The 20,695-nt window shown below is 43.5% G+C and overlaps 1 protein-coding gene across 1 annotated transcript; it reads right to left on the bottom strand.

Annotated features, from left to right (window-relative positions):
* Window positions 1–363: 363 nt before the first annotated feature.
* Window positions 364–17,785, bottom strand: LOC101769547 (meiosis-specific protein PAIR2). Its single transcript, XM_004957227.2, has 30 exons — window positions 17,727–17,785; window positions 17,584–17,640; window positions 15,484–15,580; window positions 15,319–15,387; window positions 14,921–15,013; window positions 14,707–14,830; window positions 14,187–14,256; window positions 14,064–14,105; window positions 13,764–13,892; window positions 13,572–13,679; window positions 13,364–13,406; window positions 13,252–13,293; window positions 12,948–13,072; window positions 12,777–12,789; window positions 12,604–12,674; window positions 12,423–12,527; window positions 12,200–12,350; window positions 11,535–11,620; window positions 11,359–11,413; window positions 11,083–11,252; window positions 10,858–10,977; window positions 10,682–10,704; window positions 4,781–4,972; window positions 4,383–4,509; window positions 3,822–4,200; window positions 3,663–3,721; window positions 2,778–2,814; window positions 2,251–2,615; window positions 1,543–1,642; window positions 364–905 (listed from the first exon to the last, which is right to left on the bottom strand). The coding sequence occupies exons 1-29, from the start codon at window positions 17,727–17,729 to the stop codon at window positions 1,592–1,594; spliced, it is 3,006 nt and encodes a 1,001-aa protein (XP_004957284.2). The 5' UTR covers window positions 17,730–17,785; the 3' UTR covers window positions 364–905; window positions 1,543–1,591.
* Window positions 17,786–20,695: the final 2,910 nt, after the last annotated feature.

Genomic DNA, 20,695 nt, shown 5'->3' with positions numbered 1-20,695 from the left:
AAAAAAAAAAACATGTGACAAAGCATGGCAAACGCGCACCGCCACAAGTCATCTGGCAAGCAAACAAAACCAGGGAAATCCACGAATCCCAAGCACAAACAACCTCGATGTCGAGCCTATTTGGATGATACGTCCAACTTTAGGACATGGCACATCGAATATTTAGATACTAATTAGAAGTATTAAATATAATTTAATTATAAAACTAATTGTACAGATGGAGTCTAATTCGCGAGATGAATCTATTAAACCTAATTAGTCTATGATTTGACAATGTGGTGCTACAATAACCATTTGCTAATGATGGATTAATTAGATTTAATAGATTCATCTCGCGAATTAATATCGAGGTTCTGCAGATAGTTTTATAATTAATTCATGTTTAGTCCTTCTAATTAGTGTCCGAACATTCGATGTCACATGTTCTAAAGTTTAGGACATGTCGTCCAAACAGACCCGTAATCGTGCCCAACAGGTGACAAAACAAGCGGCACAGGAGGCGGAGCATCAATCCAAGTCAGACATTTCGCGCCACCACCAAGATGACCCACGTTCCAGGCCGCTTCTGTCAACGAAGCCACGTATGACTGCTCTGATCAGAACTGGCCGGTGCACGGATTCAATGAACGGCCCATCCATCAGCCACATTGTTGGACGCTGACGACCGGACTAGCTAGCAACTAGCATCATGGAAGAATTCAACTCACAATCTCAATCACCGGACGAACTGCTTCGTGCCAATGTCACCTGCGCTGCGTAGCTTGTCAAAACACGCGCATGGTATTCCGCGTATTGGCAGCCCATAAATGACAGCTTCCCAGACACGAGCTGACACGGAAAACCAATCGGGCTGCGCCCTAGGGGCTCTCCTGCAGAGTCACCAGGACACCAGGTGCGACCTCCATCTGCAGGAGCCAAACAGTGAGCAGAGTCAGGAACAGCTGCCCTACATTAACAGTGTCACATCGGATGTTCGGATGCTAATTAGGAGGACTAAACATGAGCTAATTATAAAACTAATTGCAGAACCTTGTGCTAATTCGCGAGACGAATCTATTGAGCCTAATTAATCCATCATTAGCAAATGGTTACTGTAGCACCACATTGTCAAATCATGGACTAATTAGGCTTAATAGATTCGTCTCGCGAATTATACTCCATCTGTGCAATTAGTTTTGTAATTAGCTTATGTTTAGTACTCCTAATTAGCATCCAAACATTCGATGTGATAGGTGTTAAACTTTAACGGGTGTTTCCCAAACACCCCCATATATAGTGCTTCAGCAAAATAAACAGATCCGAGACGGGCGCAATCATTCCACGACTCCTGCAGCTAGTCGGCCTACTAGGGCTCTCCCCAAATATCACATTGATTGCTGGCGACATTGAATTTGTGTGATCAAAAGTTGCTGTGATGTTTCTATTGGAGGAAAGCGTGAGACAGCAGGGTTCGTCTGCTAATAGCAAGTGTAGATTTCTGGAACAGTGCGTGTAATTTCCGAGCCTTAAATGCGCGTGCTAGAGCTGTCGATCGTCTTTTACCAGGTGTAAAGAGATTCATTCCATAAATGTCTGGCGAGGGTACATCCGTTTACTGTTCCATATGACTGCCAAGCTGTTCAGATTTATCAACACCTGCACGCTGCAAGAGGAAAGACAGACTTGTGTACATTACATTCAGCAGCATAATCAAAATTCAGAAATGCAGTAACAAAGTAAACAATTAAACATAGAAATCATGGCATATGCATCATGGAGGCTGGCATGCGTAGGTTCCCAGAAAAAAACACAAAGGGGGTCAGAGTGCTCAAAAGATCCATCTTGATTTAACAGGTAGTGGTTTCCTCATTAACTCAGTATTGAAACAGCTACATGTAGCTGCATATGCATTTGATATAGCCTACTAGCTTATGCCCACATGATCAAACCTCCCTTCAAATTGCCTTAAGCCTAGGTGCAATGGCACATCTAACTAAATAGTTGAGACTGCAGAGCATGATTAAAATATAAGGCAAGTCAGACTTCTTTTGCAACATGCACAAGCCTGAAACCAACATGATGATTACTGTATATATGTTCCTTCCATCAGGAAGGACAACAAAGAAAAATTAATAAAGCAGCTAAAGCGACTTGGGTTATTGTAAAGATTGTAACTTAATACCAAAGAAAGGAAATGACAGTCAGAAAATATTTGCTGACAGCTAGGGTTGAGGTGAAGTTAAATATGGAAAAGTGAGAAATCACATTTACCATCCTTTTGCTGATGTAAGGTTTTATCTCCAAAGATAACTCATGGTTGCTCTTCGTATCATGATGTTTGAGTTTTTTCTCAAAATCTTTCCTCGATTCCTTTCTTGTCCCAGATTGCCAGACACCACCAAAATTAGGTAGCCAACTAGAATCAGATGTTTCTGGAACAATTTCACCTCGCTTCTCCATTTCCATTTCAGCTCTTCTTCTTTCTGCCCATGCAGCACCAACCCGCTTTGGGTTGAGTTTCCTCAATTTTCCTTTTAAAGGAGGACCACAGCTTCTGAGTAAGAAATTCTTTGGATCATGCTCGTTTGCTTTTAACCAGGGAGGAGGAGCACCCGTATGCACATTTGCTTTTGGGCCTATAAACAAATGATGTATCAAATTCTCACATGGACAAAAAAATGACTAAAAAATAAATCACACCCACTAACTAAAGATCCAATTGTTTTCTTTTCAGTACGAGTAGTGAGAGTTTGGAAAAATTTACAGCACAAAAATGTAAAGTAAAAGGCATCCAATACCACTGCTCAGATTTCCTCCTGAGTGACTTTGTTGAACCTGCAAAGGTAAAATCTGTGTATCAAATAAGCACATCAATTATGCATATGGGCCAAATAAACAAAAGAAGAAAAAGAATAGCAGAGAAAATCATATGTAATTTATTTTCTTTGTAGAAGCATACTGTGTTATCATTCTGTTTGAAACTAGAAAACTACAGCCCAGTGCAAGTATTGCTAACATAATTACAGCATTTACAGTGCCCCACAACTATGGATCACATAACTAATTCATGGCCCAGCTGAGATGGTAATCTGTTACTTAGGAGAGTAAAATGGATGTTTTCAGATATGGGGAACAGTGCAAGAAAATAACTGAGGCAACAAGCTCAAACAGAATCGAAAAGCACTTGTGTGCTGTTCTCCAATACTGTAATGTGATTATGTGAGGAAAAAATATATATAAACTACACACCTGCATTCCAATACTGCAATGTGATTATGTGAAGAAAAAATATAAACTATACACTACAAAGGTAACCAACCAACCTAAATGAAACCAAAGCATAAGATAAACAGAAAAATGAGGAAATTCTAGAAGGATGAGAAACTCAAATTCGATGCTAAGTTATTGCCTAAAACCGATTAAAGTTCTGTGACATATTCCCTTTGTTTAGCTTTCCTGCCATTGAGATTCGATATACACCTTAATAGTGCAAGCTCCAGCCGTACAACATTTAGTAAGCACAGATTTCTTTTGTGCAAGTGAAATGCATATTTTCAATTGCTAACAGTATTTTGAATATCTGAGCAAAGAACAGCGGTAATCTAGAAGCATCACGTCATTGTTTGTATTTTTTTTCACTGGATTTTGTGCTACTTGTTGCATGGACAAGTGCGTGTGCTTACATGTGCAGCATAAGAAATCGATGGGCTTGGTCCATTTCCAAGGATAGTAGATTGATGACCTACAAAAGGAAATTTAATTATCCAAGTATGAACAAGCAATATATTCAAAAAAAATAGAAGCAATGGTCGTGGTACAATAATTTTGACACTTGCTCTTACCTTTCATTTCAGGACCCGTACTGTGGAAACAGTTTGTAGACAGCACACCCTGCTGCTCGTGTGTTTCGGACGATCCCCAAGCTGTGATGGGCAGCCCAACAGTTCCATATGGAGCGGAATAAGAAACACTTCCAGAGCTGAAAGCTCCATGACACGCTGCACTAATAGGGTGATATGCCCCATTGGTAGGACTTTGTAAAGGCATAACAACATAAGATGCAGTATTACTAAAAGATGGGATATTGGTTTGTGCAAAACTATCCAAATTGTCACAGGTAGATTCATTTTGGATATCTTTCATCGGCCCCAGAGAAGGTCCAATCAGCCCTTCAGTCCCCGTCTTTGCTCCTTTGCTCAAGGATTCACAGCTTTTCTCCCACTGAAATTACAGAAACATGACAGATCAGCATAGCACATACAGTAACATCTCATTCTGTCAGGTCAATGCACAAACAAATAGAATCAACAACATACTAGATAGACCCTCTCACATAACAAGATTGAAAAATGTTCATCATGTTTCTATTAGCAGAGGGAAAAAATTGAAAGCATATGACACACCTTAGCAACCTCATCCTCTGAAATCCTAAGCGAATCCACCTGATCCATCCCTCCCCCGTGCTTCCGCAGGAAATCCTTCACAGCCTTCAGGTGCTCACCACTTGCCAGATGGTAAATGGCATTGCTACTGCAATAGAAGAGAACGAAAGTTAATCCCCCCCATAGAAATCCTTTGTCTACAGTGCGCACAAAACCTTTGTCAACAGTGCTCAGAAACTTAATTACGATTCCAACGCCCGCCGTACGGAGCCACTGATCCTACTGTACAAGGGCTCAACCTACTAGTGTCCAATTGCATGTTCTATCGGCCAATCCACGCTGCAATAGCAGCCAACTAGCGCTTGTAAATCCAAACCGAAACCCTAGGAGTACGGGGACGAGGAGTAGGCAGCGAGTACCAAGCGGAGCGGTTGTCGAGGTCGACGAGTTCGGTGGAGCAGAAGGGGCACCAGAGGCGGGGTAGCGGCGGCTGGGGAGAAGGGGAGCCGTGGAGGAGGGCGCGGCGGAGGTCGGATAGCTTGGAGCGGAAGGTGGTGAGCGCGGCCTCGAGCTTGGCCCGGTGCTTGCGGCCGTAGCGGTGGCGCCGGCCCAGATCGTGGTGGTGGCGGCACAGCTCGCAGTACTCGAGCTCGGCGGCGGGTGGCTTCTTCCCCGGCTTCGGCGGCATCTCGGAGTCGCGCGCGGCGGCTCTCGCGTTTGTGCGCTGAGAATGTTTGGGTTCTCGACGAAGCGGTCGATCCGTGAAGCCGCCGGGCTCGGACGAGCCGCTTTGGGCCGGCCCTGGGCTTGGCCACACTCGGACGGAACCGGCGCGCAAAAAGCGCATTTTTTCCCCACAGCATCGTTCAAAATTCATGTACTAATCTGACCAAAATCGACCGGAACGAGATTACCAGTATCAGTACTTCAGTAGCACCAACACTGATCCGTGTTTCTTTTTATTTTCTCCCGACGAGAGATACTCTGCATTTCTTCTGTATTTTTATGGTAGAGATGTAAAATACGATTTTTTGTGCCACCTCGATCATCTTAAGCCTGAAGGATAGCTCTGTTACATTGCCGTCCGTACCATGAACGCGCCGCTGCCTGTAAACGTTCGCACGCATGTGAACTATATGAAATGATGTGATAACAATAAGTTCGTGTCCACCTAGAAATGAGGCGGTGTTTGGGAGGGGGAGGCTAAAGTAGCTCCTTGCTTGAGGGCTAAAACATGGGGTGCTAAATTTTACTCCCCTAAATCCTTTAGCCCCTCCAAGGGGTGCTAAAATGGGCTAAAAGAGCTAAAAGTGATCCCATGTCCAAAATTTTCCTGGTTGCCCCTCCCCCCACCCCCATCTCTCCCCTCCCCACCGGCCCGGCCCCGCTGCCTCCACCGGCGACGCCTCCTCCGTCGAAGCTGCCTCCGCCGCCGAGCCCCGCCACCTCCTCCGCCCCAGCCACCTTCGCTCGGCCCCGCCGCCCTCCTCCCGCTTCCACTGATACCAATTCGGCACCGTCGCTGCAGCCCCAGCCACGGCCGCCTGAGCCTACTGCGCCCGAGCCTATGCATCCTTCACTGACGCCGGCGAGGCGGAGGAACGGGCAGAGGTCGAGGAAGTGCTGGCGCGTAGCGGTGAGCTCGGCCACGGTGGGCGCAACGCGAGGCAGGAGCAGCGCCCGGCACAGGCCCAGCCACGCCCAGAGCGCGCGCCGCGCTAGGCCTCCGCCCGCATGCGGATCCGGCAGCCATGTCCAAGCAAAACGACGGCGGCCCCGATCCGTCACTCATCAAGCAACAGGGGGAAGAAGTTGAGGGGCAAAGGAGAGGAGGAAAATAAGGGGTAAATGAGTCTTTTGTCAACACAGGTGCTAAAGTTTAGCCCCCCACCCAAACACCCCAAAGGGATAAAATTTAGCACTCCATTTGAGGGGGCTAAACTGGCTCCCAAACAAGGCCAAAGATGGGCATGGCGCTCTATGAACTCTCTACCAATAGAGTAAGGGGGTGTTTGGGAGGGGGTGCTAAACTTTAGCCCCTCCCCCCTAAAAAAAATCCTTTAGCCCCTCCAAGGAGTGCTAAAATGGACTAAAAGAGCTAAAAGTGGTCCCCGGTTGCTTCTTTCCACCGGTTGCCCTTCCCACAGAATCACGTGCGCCACCATCTTCTCCCCCCCTCCCGTTCCTCATCCCGTCTGGATCTCGCAACCGTACCTCGCCTCCGCACCTCCGCATCCTGCATTGTGCCCCCCCCCGACGCGCCTCCGCCGTCCTTTCCCTTCCCCTAACCGCTGTTGTTCTTTTCTTCCCCACCCCGCCGCCTTCCTTTCATCCCCACCCCACAGCCGTCCATCCCTCCCCACCACGCGCGGCAGCGTCTTCTCCACCCCATACCGCCCCAGATCCAGAGGCCCCCTCCCCCCCGAAGTGTGCCGCCGGGCTACTCGCGCGTGCTCATGGACGGCCACGGCGACGACACCTTCTCACAGTTGGATCTGCCCTTCCCTACCGGCGGCATCGACTTTTTCTTGCAGGCGGAGTCGTACCAAGGTCCACGAGCCAGCATGCAGGCCTTGGATCTGAATTCGCAGGTCGATGAGTTCCCCAACATCACCTCGTACTCCGACTTCCTCCAGGGAGACGGCGGTGGAGTTGCTCGAGGGCGCAGCACTTGTACCCTCAGTCTTCGCGTGCCCCGCAATGGCGGCGGAGGCAGCAGAGGAGGTGGCGGCGCCGGGGGAAGCAGAGGTGGCGGCACCGGGGGGAGCAGAGGTGGCGGGGCAAGCCGTGGAGGCGGCAGTAGCTCCAGCAGAGGTGGTGGTCACGCGACTAGGTCCCTGTTCATTGGACCCGCGTTTGATGGTGGTGCCGGTTGCGGAGGATGCGGCGGAGTACGTGTTGGTGGGCGTCGTCGAGGTGGAGCCATTGCTGATGAAGAAGGTTTCTTCGATCTTGAGGATGGTATGCAATGTTTCAGCAGTAGTATGCAATGTTTATGTGCTTATGCTTGTAAGAGTAGCCAAGATGTCTTGTATGACTTTTTTATATCCTTGTGTGTATGCACTAGATTAAAGGTGACAAGGCATCTTGGTCAGAACCAGATACACTTTTGTTCTATAATTTGTGTGTTGAGCAAATTAGAGAAGGAAATTATCACAAAGATACCATGTCCGCAAGAGGTTACAAGACAATTGCAGAAAAGTACCAGGAAGAGGGTTAGTAGTACTAGCACTAAGTCCACTGCCACAAGTCCTGGAAAGAAGTCCAAGAGCTCTATGGTTCAGGTTATGGACAACCTAGTAAGCAAATGGGCTGATTTTCTGCACAGAGAGTTTTTCTGCAACATACCAAGTCCTGAAGTTAGGCCGATTTTCTTAAAGAGATGGTGCGAGGAACACAAGATGTACTAGTTTAGCTATGTTGATCATTGTTGGAGATGTCATAATGTTAGTTTTATGTTGTACTGAGTTATTTGCTGCTAAGAACTGATTGAATAAAATCAATATTATGCTGCTGTCTTAGTGACTTGTTATGTGCTAACCTTCGTGATGCTCTAACATTACTAATCTTTGCATTGTTTATGGTTTAGGATGCTAATTCTTCAACTGAGTGTTCAAGTGATGATGAGGATAATCATACTATGGAAGATTCCTCTAGTGAAGATGAAACTATGGAGTTGATAATACACTGTCGTAAGAGGAATAGGAAGTTCACCGATTTGCTGTTAATGTTCAGTATGTACTACGAATCTTACATGCACAAAGCTCCAAGGAGGGTTGCAACTGTGACAGGCATTGAATGGGTAAATGAAACACTGTCAAGTATGACCTCTTGCTACAACATGTTTAGGATGAGTTGCCCATTATTTCATCAACTGCATGATTTATTGGTTGACTCATATAGTTCGAGGGTAACTAGAGATATGTCAACAATAGAGGCTTTAGGAATATTCCTGTGGATAATTGGTGCACCGCAATCACTTAGGCAAGTTGAGGATCGATTTGTGAGGTCATTGGAAACAATAAGCTGTACGTTCGACAAAGTGTTATGCAATGTTCTTAAGGTAGCAGTAGATAATATTAGGCCATTGGACCCTGAATTTAAGACGGTGCACCCAAGATTACAAAACCCTTGATTTGCTCCATACTTCAACAACTGTATAGGAGCTATAGATGGCACACATGTACCAGTTGTGGTGCCAAATGATAAGGTGGTTCAGCATACAGGGAGACATGGATATACCACACAGAATGTGTTAGCTATTTGTAACTTCGACATGAGGTTTACATTTGTTGTTAGGGCCATGATATGAGAGTGTTCAATGATGCCATAAAAAATATGGTGATAAGTTTCCACATCCTCCTACATGTACACTAGTTTCTATACGATACTCTCTACATTTGTACATACATGTTGTCTGGTTCATTTACCTAACAAGTTTGTCTTCATTTGTAGGCAAGTTTTACCGAGTTGACTCAGGGTATCCTAACCGTCCCGGTTACCTAGCACCATACAAGGGTACGAAGTACCATCTACTGGAGTTTCGTAATGGTCCAATGCCCAAAGGTATGAAAGAGACCTTTAATTATGCACATTCGTCTCTTAGAAATATTATCGAGAGGTCTTTTGGAGTTTTGAAGATGAAGTGGATGATACTGTTGGGTATACCAAGTTTTCCAATGCACAAGCAAAGCAAAATTATTGTAGCATGCATGGGCAATTCACAATTTCATTCAAGATAATGGTACTGCCGATAGGGAATTTGATTTGTGCGATCGTGATGAAAATTTTATTCCAATGGTCGGAACATCAAACTGTGGAGAACATAGGACGAGTAACCAAGGAGGAGACAAAGATAGAAACATGAATGCATTCCGAGATGAAATAGTCATGCCTTGTACCACAGGTCGTAAACTATTGATTTCAGTGTTGCAAGGATAATGTACTTTTTGTTTCATTTCGTGGTTATTGGACAGCAAGCAGCATGCAAGCAGTGCTGCATGCGAGCGCAAGCAGTGCCTGCATGCGAGCGCAAGCAGTGCACGGAGGGGCCACGGGTGCATGCAGCGGCCAGGGGTGCATGCATGCAATCGCGGGAGGGAGGGGCAGCGCCAGCGGCATAAAAGAAATCGCGGGAGGGAGAGGCTGCGCGCGCTGCAACCAGGCGGGAGGGGTAGCGCGGGAGGAGGGCAAATGAGTCATTTTGCTCATTAGTGCTAAAGTTTAACCCTCCACCTAAATACCTCAGGTGCTAAACTTTATAGCCCTCCACCTAAACACCTCAGGTGCTAAACTTTAGCCTAGGGCTAAATTTTAGCCCCTTGCTCCCAAACAACATCTAAAAGTCTGCGCGCCATAAACGACCGCTACAGAGTACAGGGTGAACTCTCCTCGCTTACACAGTATACTAGCAAAGCATATTCCCCGGTTCAGGAGCTCTTAAGAAACTGCAGTGAAATTCCCCGGTTAATGAAACCATGGCGATTGGCGAGACACAAAAGCCAACCCAGTCCACCACAACCCCAGCAAACCAGGGACCGGCCTACTACATCCCCATTACTCCAGGAGGCGTGACCACCGCGCCGGCAATAACTGGGATACAGCCAACGGAGCCCCCAAACACGATTGAATCAATCATTCACGCACAATCGTAACTCGAGCAGTTAGCACATGGGGCGGAATTAAGGCTTGATCACGATCCATGGAGAAAGGAGAGGGCGCCCAGCCCGGTCCCCTCGGAAAACTTTCACTATACGGCAGGCAAGGCCAACGAGCCGAGACGGCGAGCCCTGTACGCGTGAACAGTGCCCCCGTGGAAAAAGGCTTGTCGAAAAAGGGAAAGTCCAGCTGCGGTGCCAAGTTAAAACAGATCCAACGACAAAAGCGACCTCGACCAACCAAGGAAGATCCAACAACGTGTGACCACATCTCATTATGAATCCCAACGGCGTGTTTGTCGCTGTCAGCCTCATCAGGAACAACAGCATAGCCGGATCACAGTGGAACATAACTCATCATGGGGCACTGAACAGAGTCTACGTAATGATGGGGTGCTCTGTCTATCTGCACAGGTTTAAGCACCTGGAATTGGGGTATGAACTTCTACGGCCTGAACGACGGTGTGGCTGAACTAGAGGAACAAAACTCTCTACCTTGCGAAACGTAGGGAGGACTGGAATCTACATCTGCAGTGAGTGCTGTAGTTGTCTATCTGCACACGGGCCTGAACTCGGGTATGTACTTCGCCTGAACTACGAGGTTAGCTGCTCCTGTTACTTCCACCCCCACCTCACTGAGCCTGAGGCTTTTGGCGCTTGACATGCTGGAGTATCGGCTCCTTCACCTGCAGCATTTTCATGGGAAACTAAAGTTCAGTATTCATGCTGCCATGCAGTAGCAGTGATGTAGGGTTATAAGACGAACATCTTGATAGGAATATAGGATTTGAGTTAATGCGTGAGGTAAGTTCATTTCAGAGAAGAAACGTCAAGTTTACCATGCTAGCCTTCTTGGATCGCTTGTCCTGGGTAGACTGCATCTCACTACCACCAGTTAGGGACCTTTTGATTTTCTGTCCAAGCACTCCACTCTCCAGGGAACAGACAGGCGCAGCCAGCTGCAAGGAAGTTTCAGACAAATACATTTAACTCATTGTTTCAGATCACCAATACTCTAGGTTGTAACAATTCTTGACTACTGGCAGACCAGGTTTTGGATATACCTCACGCGCACTTGTGGGGGTCCTGCTTGGATCCTTATCCATTGCCGAAGCTTCTTGCCCACTCTGCATGGACACATTCTGCTGCAGCGCTGGTAGCTCCCGTGTACGGGTAAGATCAGATCCGATTGAGTGGAGGCAACCCATTGTGGAGCCATCTCTTATTTCAGGGACTGTGAAAAGAAAATTTGGACGCATTTGAACAACATGATGTCACTAGAGCAATGCAAAATCCGCCGTTGATGTAACACGGAGATGCAAATTTCCATTAGCGCTTACCTTTCAGAAGGTCTTTGTGCTCAGACTCAACATGCTCTGCATTGGTGTCAATGGCCTGCATAACGTAACATATTTTGATTAGGTCACTTGACTGTTTGGTAGAACGATGTCGCAGGGAGTAGTTGGAGCTACAAGTGATATGAATATCTTATTAGAGAATATAGATAATACATTACCATCTGTTCGCCTTCATTGCCTTCCAGTATCTTTTTTATCTCAAGGAGCTTTCTGTTACTGGATTCAGAATGAATGACTGCTTTGCCTACAGCACAATCAGGTATTATAAGCACAAATTATACAACTGCACATATTAATGGGTATCACAGTATGATAGCATGGTAGAATCATATCATTTTGCTAACTGCTTTTAGTTAATTAATTTACTTGCAGTACATTGTATTTGAGAGCTGGGACTACAAAGTGACAAGATCAGGCACCCTGAGCCATTAGCTTCTAGCAAATCAGGACGCAACACTAGAATTATGTCAGGTTGACAGGTGATACATAATTCTCAATTAAGTTTCATAAGCAAATATTAGTTCAGACAACATCTTCTCCTGACACAGCACATATCCTACCTCAAGGAAATTCGTTCAGAACAAATGATGCAAGTAACTATTGCCATGCACCATGTGATCATTTGAGTTACAGTTGTCCTTTGGGACAAAAGTAATCATATATATCAATATTAATCCACGAGTTCCAATCTCCTGTAACTCAATTTACTTCCAACGGCCTGTTGGACAATTAATTCAACAACAAACAACATAGTAGACAAACCATCTGGAGATATATGAGAAAGTAATAAGCAGACTTTTTGTGTATAGATTCAATTAATTACCCAATCTTCGGTTGGCTGAATTCTTCACGTATCCATCTTGCACCATTTTGTCAATTAACTTTCTGACCGTATTCTGGCTGGCTTCCCCATCCAGCTTTCCTTGAAGTTTGGCTATTGTCACATAATCCATAGGAAGTGCATGATATAATGCCTGTCAATATAATGTCATATCAGCATTCGGCAGGTGCCATACGTAAGAAAAAGTAGGAAAAAGAATGTTCACCTTCATATATATCAAATCACCATTGTTCTGTTTGGTTCCTTCAGTAGGTGATACATTTTGCATGATGACCTCCTTCTTTATATGTGGTGTTTTGGGATCAACAGTCTGAAAACTTTCATATATCTTGTTAGTAAATAAATAGTAGTACTTGCAAAGGCAAGAAATAAAGTATTAGGTTGACCTGGTTGACAGTATAACCATCTTTGCTTGCCCTGGATAGTACACCATCTTTAAGTAGCCTCTCCATAATATCTGAAAAGCCAAGCATCAGTCTAGTAATTCAAGACTTAACTGGGAGTGAAGAAGGAAAGTCTGATTTTATTTCCTGCAAACAGAACCCTTTTCCCACATTACCTTCAACCAGTTCCTGCAAATATTCAACAAGAAGTTGTCAAAAACAAGCCATACAACTCGTGTAGTGTGTATCAAGACAAGGGTTGATTTTCATGCGCTGCACCATGACAAATCTGTGGCTTGCTTATAAATATAGTACAGAAAACTAGCAATATATAGAACAGAAATTACCAGGGATATGTCAGGGAAGTTAGAAAGGACATCTGAAACATTAATGGTTCCAATTTCTCTTGAGCATATCCATTCTTTTACTTGGGCTGTTAGCTCTTCCTCATGAGCAGCATCTTGAGTGTCATCTGCAAACATAGCAGGTCAGAAGAGTAAATATGCATGGACAACAACTACAATGAAACATATCGAATTCAGTAGTGCCCTAGACATAGATACATTACTAAGTTAACAAAATTTGGCTTTCTAAGTAGTAAGGAAGAATAAATCTATGCGCTGGCAAAGGAAGCTGCTAAACCAAATATACCTTCTGAAATAGTACCAGTACTCTGACCTTTGCATTTTCCATCTGTTAGAAAATTTGTATTAATTCCAGAAACAGCAAATGCAAAAGAAACACTGTTAGAGGAAATACTTACCATTAGGAGCTACAACATAACGATCTGCCTCAGATGGACGAACCTAATAGAGGACCAATGATTATGTCAAGCAACACTTGAGATAAAAAGGAACAGAAATTATAGAGATTTAGGTACTTGAGTCCTTATGTTAGTAAAACACTAGATTGCCAATTAGGGCCATGGTAAAAAAAATATATCATCATCACATGATTTGTTTGATATTCACCTCAGTGTCAGAAAAGTCATCATCTTGATATGTCCCATTATCCACACTCATGCCATCATCTCCACTGTTAATATTGTTGTCATCACATGGATCAAGGACACTCTTAACCTGCACAAAAGGACAAAATGTGAGAAACGTCATCTTTAATCCAAAAATAAAGTGTCAAGGACCTTCTGTCTCATTTTCCTTTACCTTCAAAGCTAACACAAGGTGCTTGCTATTGACATTCCCCACTTCCATCTTCAAGGGGTTCTTATTCCATATATTAATAGCTTCATTGTCAGCACAACCCTTGAAGAAAGGAGGCTCATAATCCTCAGGCTGCCAACATGGAGGAAAGAAAAACATGTTGACTTCTACCAACAAATTCAATAAGAACAACAGAATTTATTTCCTTATTTATTGAGAGAAAAACCACAAGGTTATCTGCCGTGGTAGCTCCCAAGAATCGATATATTCAAATGAATAAGCGGAACAAAAGGTTACACTCACTGTGACATCATCATAGTACAGCAGCTTCATTAGAATAGTTCGCTGAATAAGAACAGACCACAGTTTCAGATGAGCACAATATATTGCAAGTTCATAAACAAATTAAAGAATGTGAGAAGGTACCTCCTCTGGCATTGGGTCCAAGGTTCTCATAAGTGAAACCAGCGTTCTGATCATCTTACAAGCAGAGCTCCTGAATGAAAACCATGGCAACTGATTACAGTACCGATTTCCCACCCAACAGGCACACTGATTATACAACCAGAATACCATGAATCGATCTACATGAAGTATTAAAGCACTTTTCTACAAGGATGATTACCTCAAACCTTCACTGCTAGAATTCTGTAAGGCAAGTCAAGAATACCGAACAATCTATGGCCCCAGTGCCACATAAAATTGAACTGAATAGGTATAATCTATTCAAGTTTTGAAAGAACTGTGCACTTCCATCATAGCCAACAGATAGGGTTCTTCCACAATGAAATGAAATCATAATGCCAAATTGTTTCAAATCATAACAAATTAACAATCTGAATGCAACACTACTTTTTTACAAGACTGCAACTTCATGCCAAAAAAAAATCAGTATCCAAGGTAAGAAAGTATCTTGTTTGAGGAAAAAAAAAAGGTAAGAAAGTACCTCATCTGATCAGGAGTTACTTCTGAAGAATTTGAAGTAAATGTAGTGCTACCCTTTTTGCTCCCTGTACGACTCATGTTCATCGCAACTTCCTCAGTACTGGTGTTGGGGTAGCTAAAGGAGACTGTAAGAGAACATCAACACGCAATAAGTAAAGGTGTGACACATGATCCCCAATCAAACCTGATATGTGATTCCACAGGATGAAACTTACAGGCATACTCCTCAATCATTGGGCCTTCCTCCTTCTCACAGATACAAAAGAGAAGGGTCTTGAGATATTTCTTTTGCAAAGCATCATAGACACCTAAAGTTTGATTCCAAAAGTGTTGATCACATAAACAAATTAGGACAACATTGTCACACATACAAGTTCTGTTCCAAAACAAAATGTTCAGAATACATCAGTGAATTTTCCTCAAATGTACTTTGCTGTTATTAAATTGTTAATATAATTTGCCCATTTAAGTTAGAAAAATAATGGTCACAGATGTGTGTACCATGTTGATTCCCACAACAATTAAAAATACAATGGAAACTTTTCTAGAAGTAAACAAGATAGACAGCAATCATTAAATAATGGTTGCTGAATGAGCTCAGCACATGTTTCACCTTTCTCCATCCAATCGATCAGCCTCCTTGACTCAGCATCCATCGGCATCAGCTTCTTAATCTTCATCTCTGCAGCAATAAAAGGGTGTTTGAGGGGAAAAAAATTAACATCAGCTGTTGATTTTGTATATAGAAACTGGTTTGAAGTTATTGCCCAATTCTGACCTAGTGCTGGAACCGACTTATCACTGAAGTACTTTTCATGGAATAGGCCTCTGATGTAGCTGATGTTGTATATGGCAATCCGAAGCAAATTCCTTGTCTGTTGGATAGAAGTAACATGACTGTTATCAGAAATATCCATACAAAAAGGGCTAGGTTATGATTTCTCACACCAGATGTGTGTTCAAAGAAATAATTGAAGACCCATCAACTCATAAAACAATTAAGGGCAATGAAAAAGAAAACACTGGATGGACAATGTTCACCAAAAGAAAACATCAATGGGCAATGTTCACCAAAAGAAAACATTAGGAACGAATTGTGTCTTTCAGCAGTGAAACACAGATTGAGCAACAAACAACAGACTAATTTTTTTCAAACAGACATGTAAACTATTAAATCATTTTCAAGAACATACAAAGTGATTTAATGCACTGATTCCTGTAATATAAATGGTGTTTCGATGATTCAGAGCATTATGCAACAGCAGCTAATGCCTACTAGCATCACACATCCAGAATGCTGTTCAAAATGAGATCCAGCAATATAAAGGAAAAAAACTCTAGGCAAAATGTAACAGAGTGCATATACACGAAAAAAAAAGTATAGGACACAAACAAGAGTATTCTAATTCGAAATAAGCCACACAGTATTTTCAAGTAAATAAGGCTGCAAAACTTATATAACAAACCAAGCCTCATCAAACTAGGAATTACTAGTACTGCAGTTGTTCTGCATATCAGTACAATGAAGAAATTAATATTACTAGAGCAAGCTAGGAAAGGCTTAAGAAGTTCATGTGATTCCCACAAGTAGACTGTATAGTATATAATTTCAACTCTGTAGAATGGCACAATGCAGCAACCAAGTATAAACTGTAGAAGACTTTAATCATCCCCAAAAATCAATGCAGAAATATGTAATGCTTGGTTTGAACCCAAAGTAGAAATTAAAATCTGTACTGCTAGAAATGTGGGCACAGGTACTGCCGAACTCAAGTTCAAACAAAAGCTATGTTGCTGTTCAAGGTATATTGGAGTTTTGGGCATAAATGCATGGCCATTGGCCATTCCACGTGCAAGCAGCAGTAAGAAGGGGAAAAGGCTACTAGCCAAACCTGCTCCTTAAAACCACAGAAAGTAAGCACGACGGAAAGCTAAATCAACACAACCTGAGTGTGTATTCAATTGACTTACAATTTTTAGAGGCTCCTAATGGATTATTTTCAGCCATCACAAGTACTAATATATCCAAAGAAAATAAACAACGAGAAACCATGTATGCAAAATGCAAATCAACCTGACAGGAATGTACGTATATGCATTGCGGCCTGATGAAATATAAACGCAAATCAACAGGTCAGTACTTCCCAACAACCGAGTCTGAGACGATTTACTGGCTCCCAATGTTGTGAATCGCCGAACTCAACCAGGTAAGTAGAAAAACAACACCACCATGTATCAGTTCAGGAGCTAGCAATGTTCAAAACTGCAGAAATCAGACCACAAACAAGGAGTTCCGCGCTAACTTTAGACCAAATCGAGCGGGAACGTAGTAGAGAACCCTCCCCGGAGCGATGCTTCCAAATCAGTAAAGGAATTCGAACAAGCAAGCAGCGGGGAAAACACTACCGAATCCATGCATACAGTGTACTAACCAAGCAATCTATCTGAACAGCGAAACCTATCAGCAATTAGAGAGTATTTCCCGGAGAACAAGGGATCAAACGCAATTTGAGCGATCTAGAAGCTACTGACGCGCGCTTCGAACCGACTGAATTAGAACTACTGGAAACAAAAACTAGCGGAGACCAGAGAGACCCCAAAAGCCTCAAGCACCAAGTGCGCTAGAATCCGCACACGAAACGGGTAAAAGTGAGAAAAATCCCCAGCACCCTCGGAAAAGCAAACCAATACGCGGGCACGGCGATGCTCGAATCGACCCCAATTTGAACCCAAAAAGCCCACGATGAAACCCTCGTGCAAACGCCTTCAGAAATCTCAGGAGAACATCTCGAGCCAACAACAACGATTCGATCGGCGGGAGCCGCCCAAAACCACTCGAATCGCACAGAATTGAAGCGGAGAAGGGGAGGAGACTTACTAGAAGCAGCGAATCCTGCTCCGTGATCTCCGCCTCCTTCGTCTTCTGAGCCATCACCTGCATCGGAGAGGCACAACCACGGTCAGGGCACGCACAAGCCTACAAGCGCAGGATGCGAAGCACGGAGTGGATTCAGAGCTCACCATCTCGCCGGGTCTGCGTTGCGTGCGCGGCGCGCGTGGGCGCAGTGCGCTGGGGGAGAAAGGAGTGGGGGAAGGAACGGTGGTGATGGAGCGGGATTTGGGGGTACTTATAGAAGAGCCCTGCTAATGGGCTGGTGGCCGGCGGGCCGCAAAGCGTGGTGCCGTGTACGAGATGCCAAGCCACGGGGGTGTCTTTTTCGTTTATTAATTTGAAATTTGAATTCTCATGGTTAGAAAGTTTTAGCATGTGGCGGGATTTTCCTAATTTGCGTTTGATTCCACTGCAGCACTCCCCCCATCGAAAGGCTTTTGACTACGTCAATGTATAGCGGGATTATAAAACGTTGGATTAGCCCATTTATCCACCAATTGAAGATTTATAGCTACTTATACGGCTATACTTTCTAGAACTCATGTAGTTAAAATTGGAGGAAATTTGGGTATTAGAGCAGGCCCAACGCTCCACCGTGTCTAGCCCCAACCTCCACGTATTCACACAGCCTCCACATCACACTGGTTGGTGGTTTCGCAGGGTGTCAGAGTAACTTGCAGAGGTAGCGTTCGCTTCGTCTCACAAAAAGCTCAGGCACTCGCTAGAGCGCGCGTTGTGGCGGGAGAAAGGCTTGGCCACGCGCTTTCTGGAGGAGGACCACGACACTTGCCGGCCTGCCGCTTTCGCTGTGACAGAGTACTTCACCTCAACTTCCAACTTTAGCACTATGCAAAAAGAATGGTTCCCCATCACATCAAACTTACGGTACATGCATAGAGTACTAAATGTAGATGGAATTAGAAACTAATTGCACAGTTTTGTTGTACTTTGCGAGACGAATCTTTTGAGCCTAATTAGTCAATGTTTAGACAATAATTCACAAATACAAACGAAACGCTACAGTGTGCTACAGTGCCAGCACAGTAATTTTGGTACTCCCAATTTTGACAACTAAACAAGGCACACACCAGAGTACCAGACTAGTGGCTTGCGTTGGGGCAATTGGCCCTTGTTTAGTTCACCCCCAACTTCCAACTTTGACACTATGCAAAAAGAAGATTCCCATCACATCAAACTTGCAGTATATGCATGGAGTACTAAATGTAGACGAAATTAAAAACTAATTGCACAGTTTTGTTGTACTTTGCGAGACGAATCTTTTGAGCCTAATTAGTCAATGTTTGGACAATAATTCACAATACAAACGAAACGCTACAGTGTGCTACAGTGCTGCACAATAATTTTGGCACTCCAAATTTTGGCAACTATTGGTAGTTTTTCCTATCGACGTGGTCTCCTACTTTTGTGTTCGGATACCGCAGGGTCACATCGGATGTTCGGATGCTAATTAGGAGGATTAAATATGAACTAATTACAAAACTAATTGCGCGAGTTTAATTCGCGAGACGAATCTATTAAGCCTAATTAATCCATCATTAGCAAATGGTTACTGTAGCACCACATTATCAAATCATGGACTAATTAGCCTTAATAGATTCGTCTCGCGAATCAGATTCCATCTGTATAATTAGTTATGTAATTAGCATATGTTTAATACTTCTCATTAGTATCCAAATATCCGATGTGACAGGTGCTAAATTTTAACGGGTGGTATCCAAACACCCCCTGAGGCTAATGCTGAGTGCTACCTGCGTTGGGCCTGCCCTTAGGTTTAACATTTCTTCGAGAAAAGATAATAGATTTTCACCCCAATCATAGATAGCGGAAGACTACCGGTGAACAATGTTAACGATAACGGCAGGAGAGGGGCAAAGTTGGATTGGTCCACACGGCGGAAGATGGCGAATGGTGCGCCATTGTCGGAACCCTGGGTATGCAAATACCCAAGTTCCAGTTGTGCTTACTGTACTTATCCCATGATCAATCTGCAAGCACGCACAACAGTACCGGTGTCACAACTGCACACAAAATTTGTTGGCAAAATTAAGATTTGATTAGAGCTAAAATATAATCTACAGCGAAAGTAAATAGAAATATAGGACTTCCATCCCTCACCGTCCCACAGGCAATTGACTAGGAGTTAGTCATAGAAAGAACCTTGCAACCCGCATCCTTCGGCAAGGAACTAAACAGAGACGATTCTTTTTCGAACTCTAAATTTTTAATTTAAGCAACAAGGGTGAGTACAATTTTGTACTTGCAAGACTTCGAGTGTATAGAAAAATTCTATTATACATGTAAGGTAATCAAGGAGGGCTGACAGGTTCACTAGCACTAGGCTGCATTTTAATTAAATTCATCATTTTATGCATATTTTATAAATTAGTTTGATACGTTGAAAATAGACTGACATTAAAAAAGATGGGCCGTAACTGGTATTGTCCAGAATGAGATTTAGTTTAGAAAAAAGATTTCGTATTTGATTTGGATTTCAGAAGTTCAAACGTAATTCCATTTAAACCTTCTCCAAAAATTCCAAGAAACTCACCAGAAATTACTTTCACGACTTAGAACTTTTGTAGCAAAGTTTGAAGATTTATTGTATTACTTATTTCTGAACAACATTTTAAACATGCTCAAGGAGGGTTGTTAATGCATAAAATATGAGAAAAAACAATAAAAACCAAGAATGACTTTTATTATTTATTTTAGCTTGTTTTTATTTGCATTTGAATTTTAGGCTGTTACAGACATTGTCTTCAATGGCTTCAAGGAAGGTGGACTGGTAGGGAAGGCGATATCCAATTCTATCATACGACCGCCGCGATGTTTTGTTGTCGGGCAGTTGAAGAGATGGCTTCAACCTTAGATCCCAACTAACATACGCGATTTGTCATATGGAGCAAAGGAATAAGATAGAGCGGACTAGAATAATATTATACTTTGGATTAAGATTTTCTTTCTCGCGATAGCAAACTTGAAAATGTCTTGATGTAATATGGTGTACTCAATGTAATTCCTTTCCTTGGCGTCAACTTCGCATATGTAGTTTCTCTTTGCTGCCCTTTTTGTAAAA

This window comes from Setaria italica, chromosome II (genome assembly GCF_000263155.2).
Source record: "Setaria italica strain Yugu1 chromosome II, Setaria_italica_v2.0, whole genome shotgun sequence".
Lineage (NCBI taxonomy): Eukaryota > Viridiplantae > Streptophyta > Magnoliopsida > Poales > Poaceae > Setaria > Setaria italica.
Note: the sequence above shows the minus strand (reverse complement) of the source record. Positions and strands in the feature narration are given on the sequence as shown.

Excerpts from the sequence above, each read along its gene's own strand:
- LOC101769547 (XM_004957227.2), bottom strand. Across the intron at positions 14,257-14,706 it reads GTAACTCCTGATCAGATGAG|GAGCTCTGCTTGTAAGATGA; the intron begins GTACTTTCTTAC and ends GTTTTCATTCAG. Across the intron at positions 4,973-10,681 it reads AAGGAGCCGATACTCCAGCA|GGGCCGGCGCCACCGCTACG; the intron begins TGTCAAGCGCCA and ends CCACCACGATCT.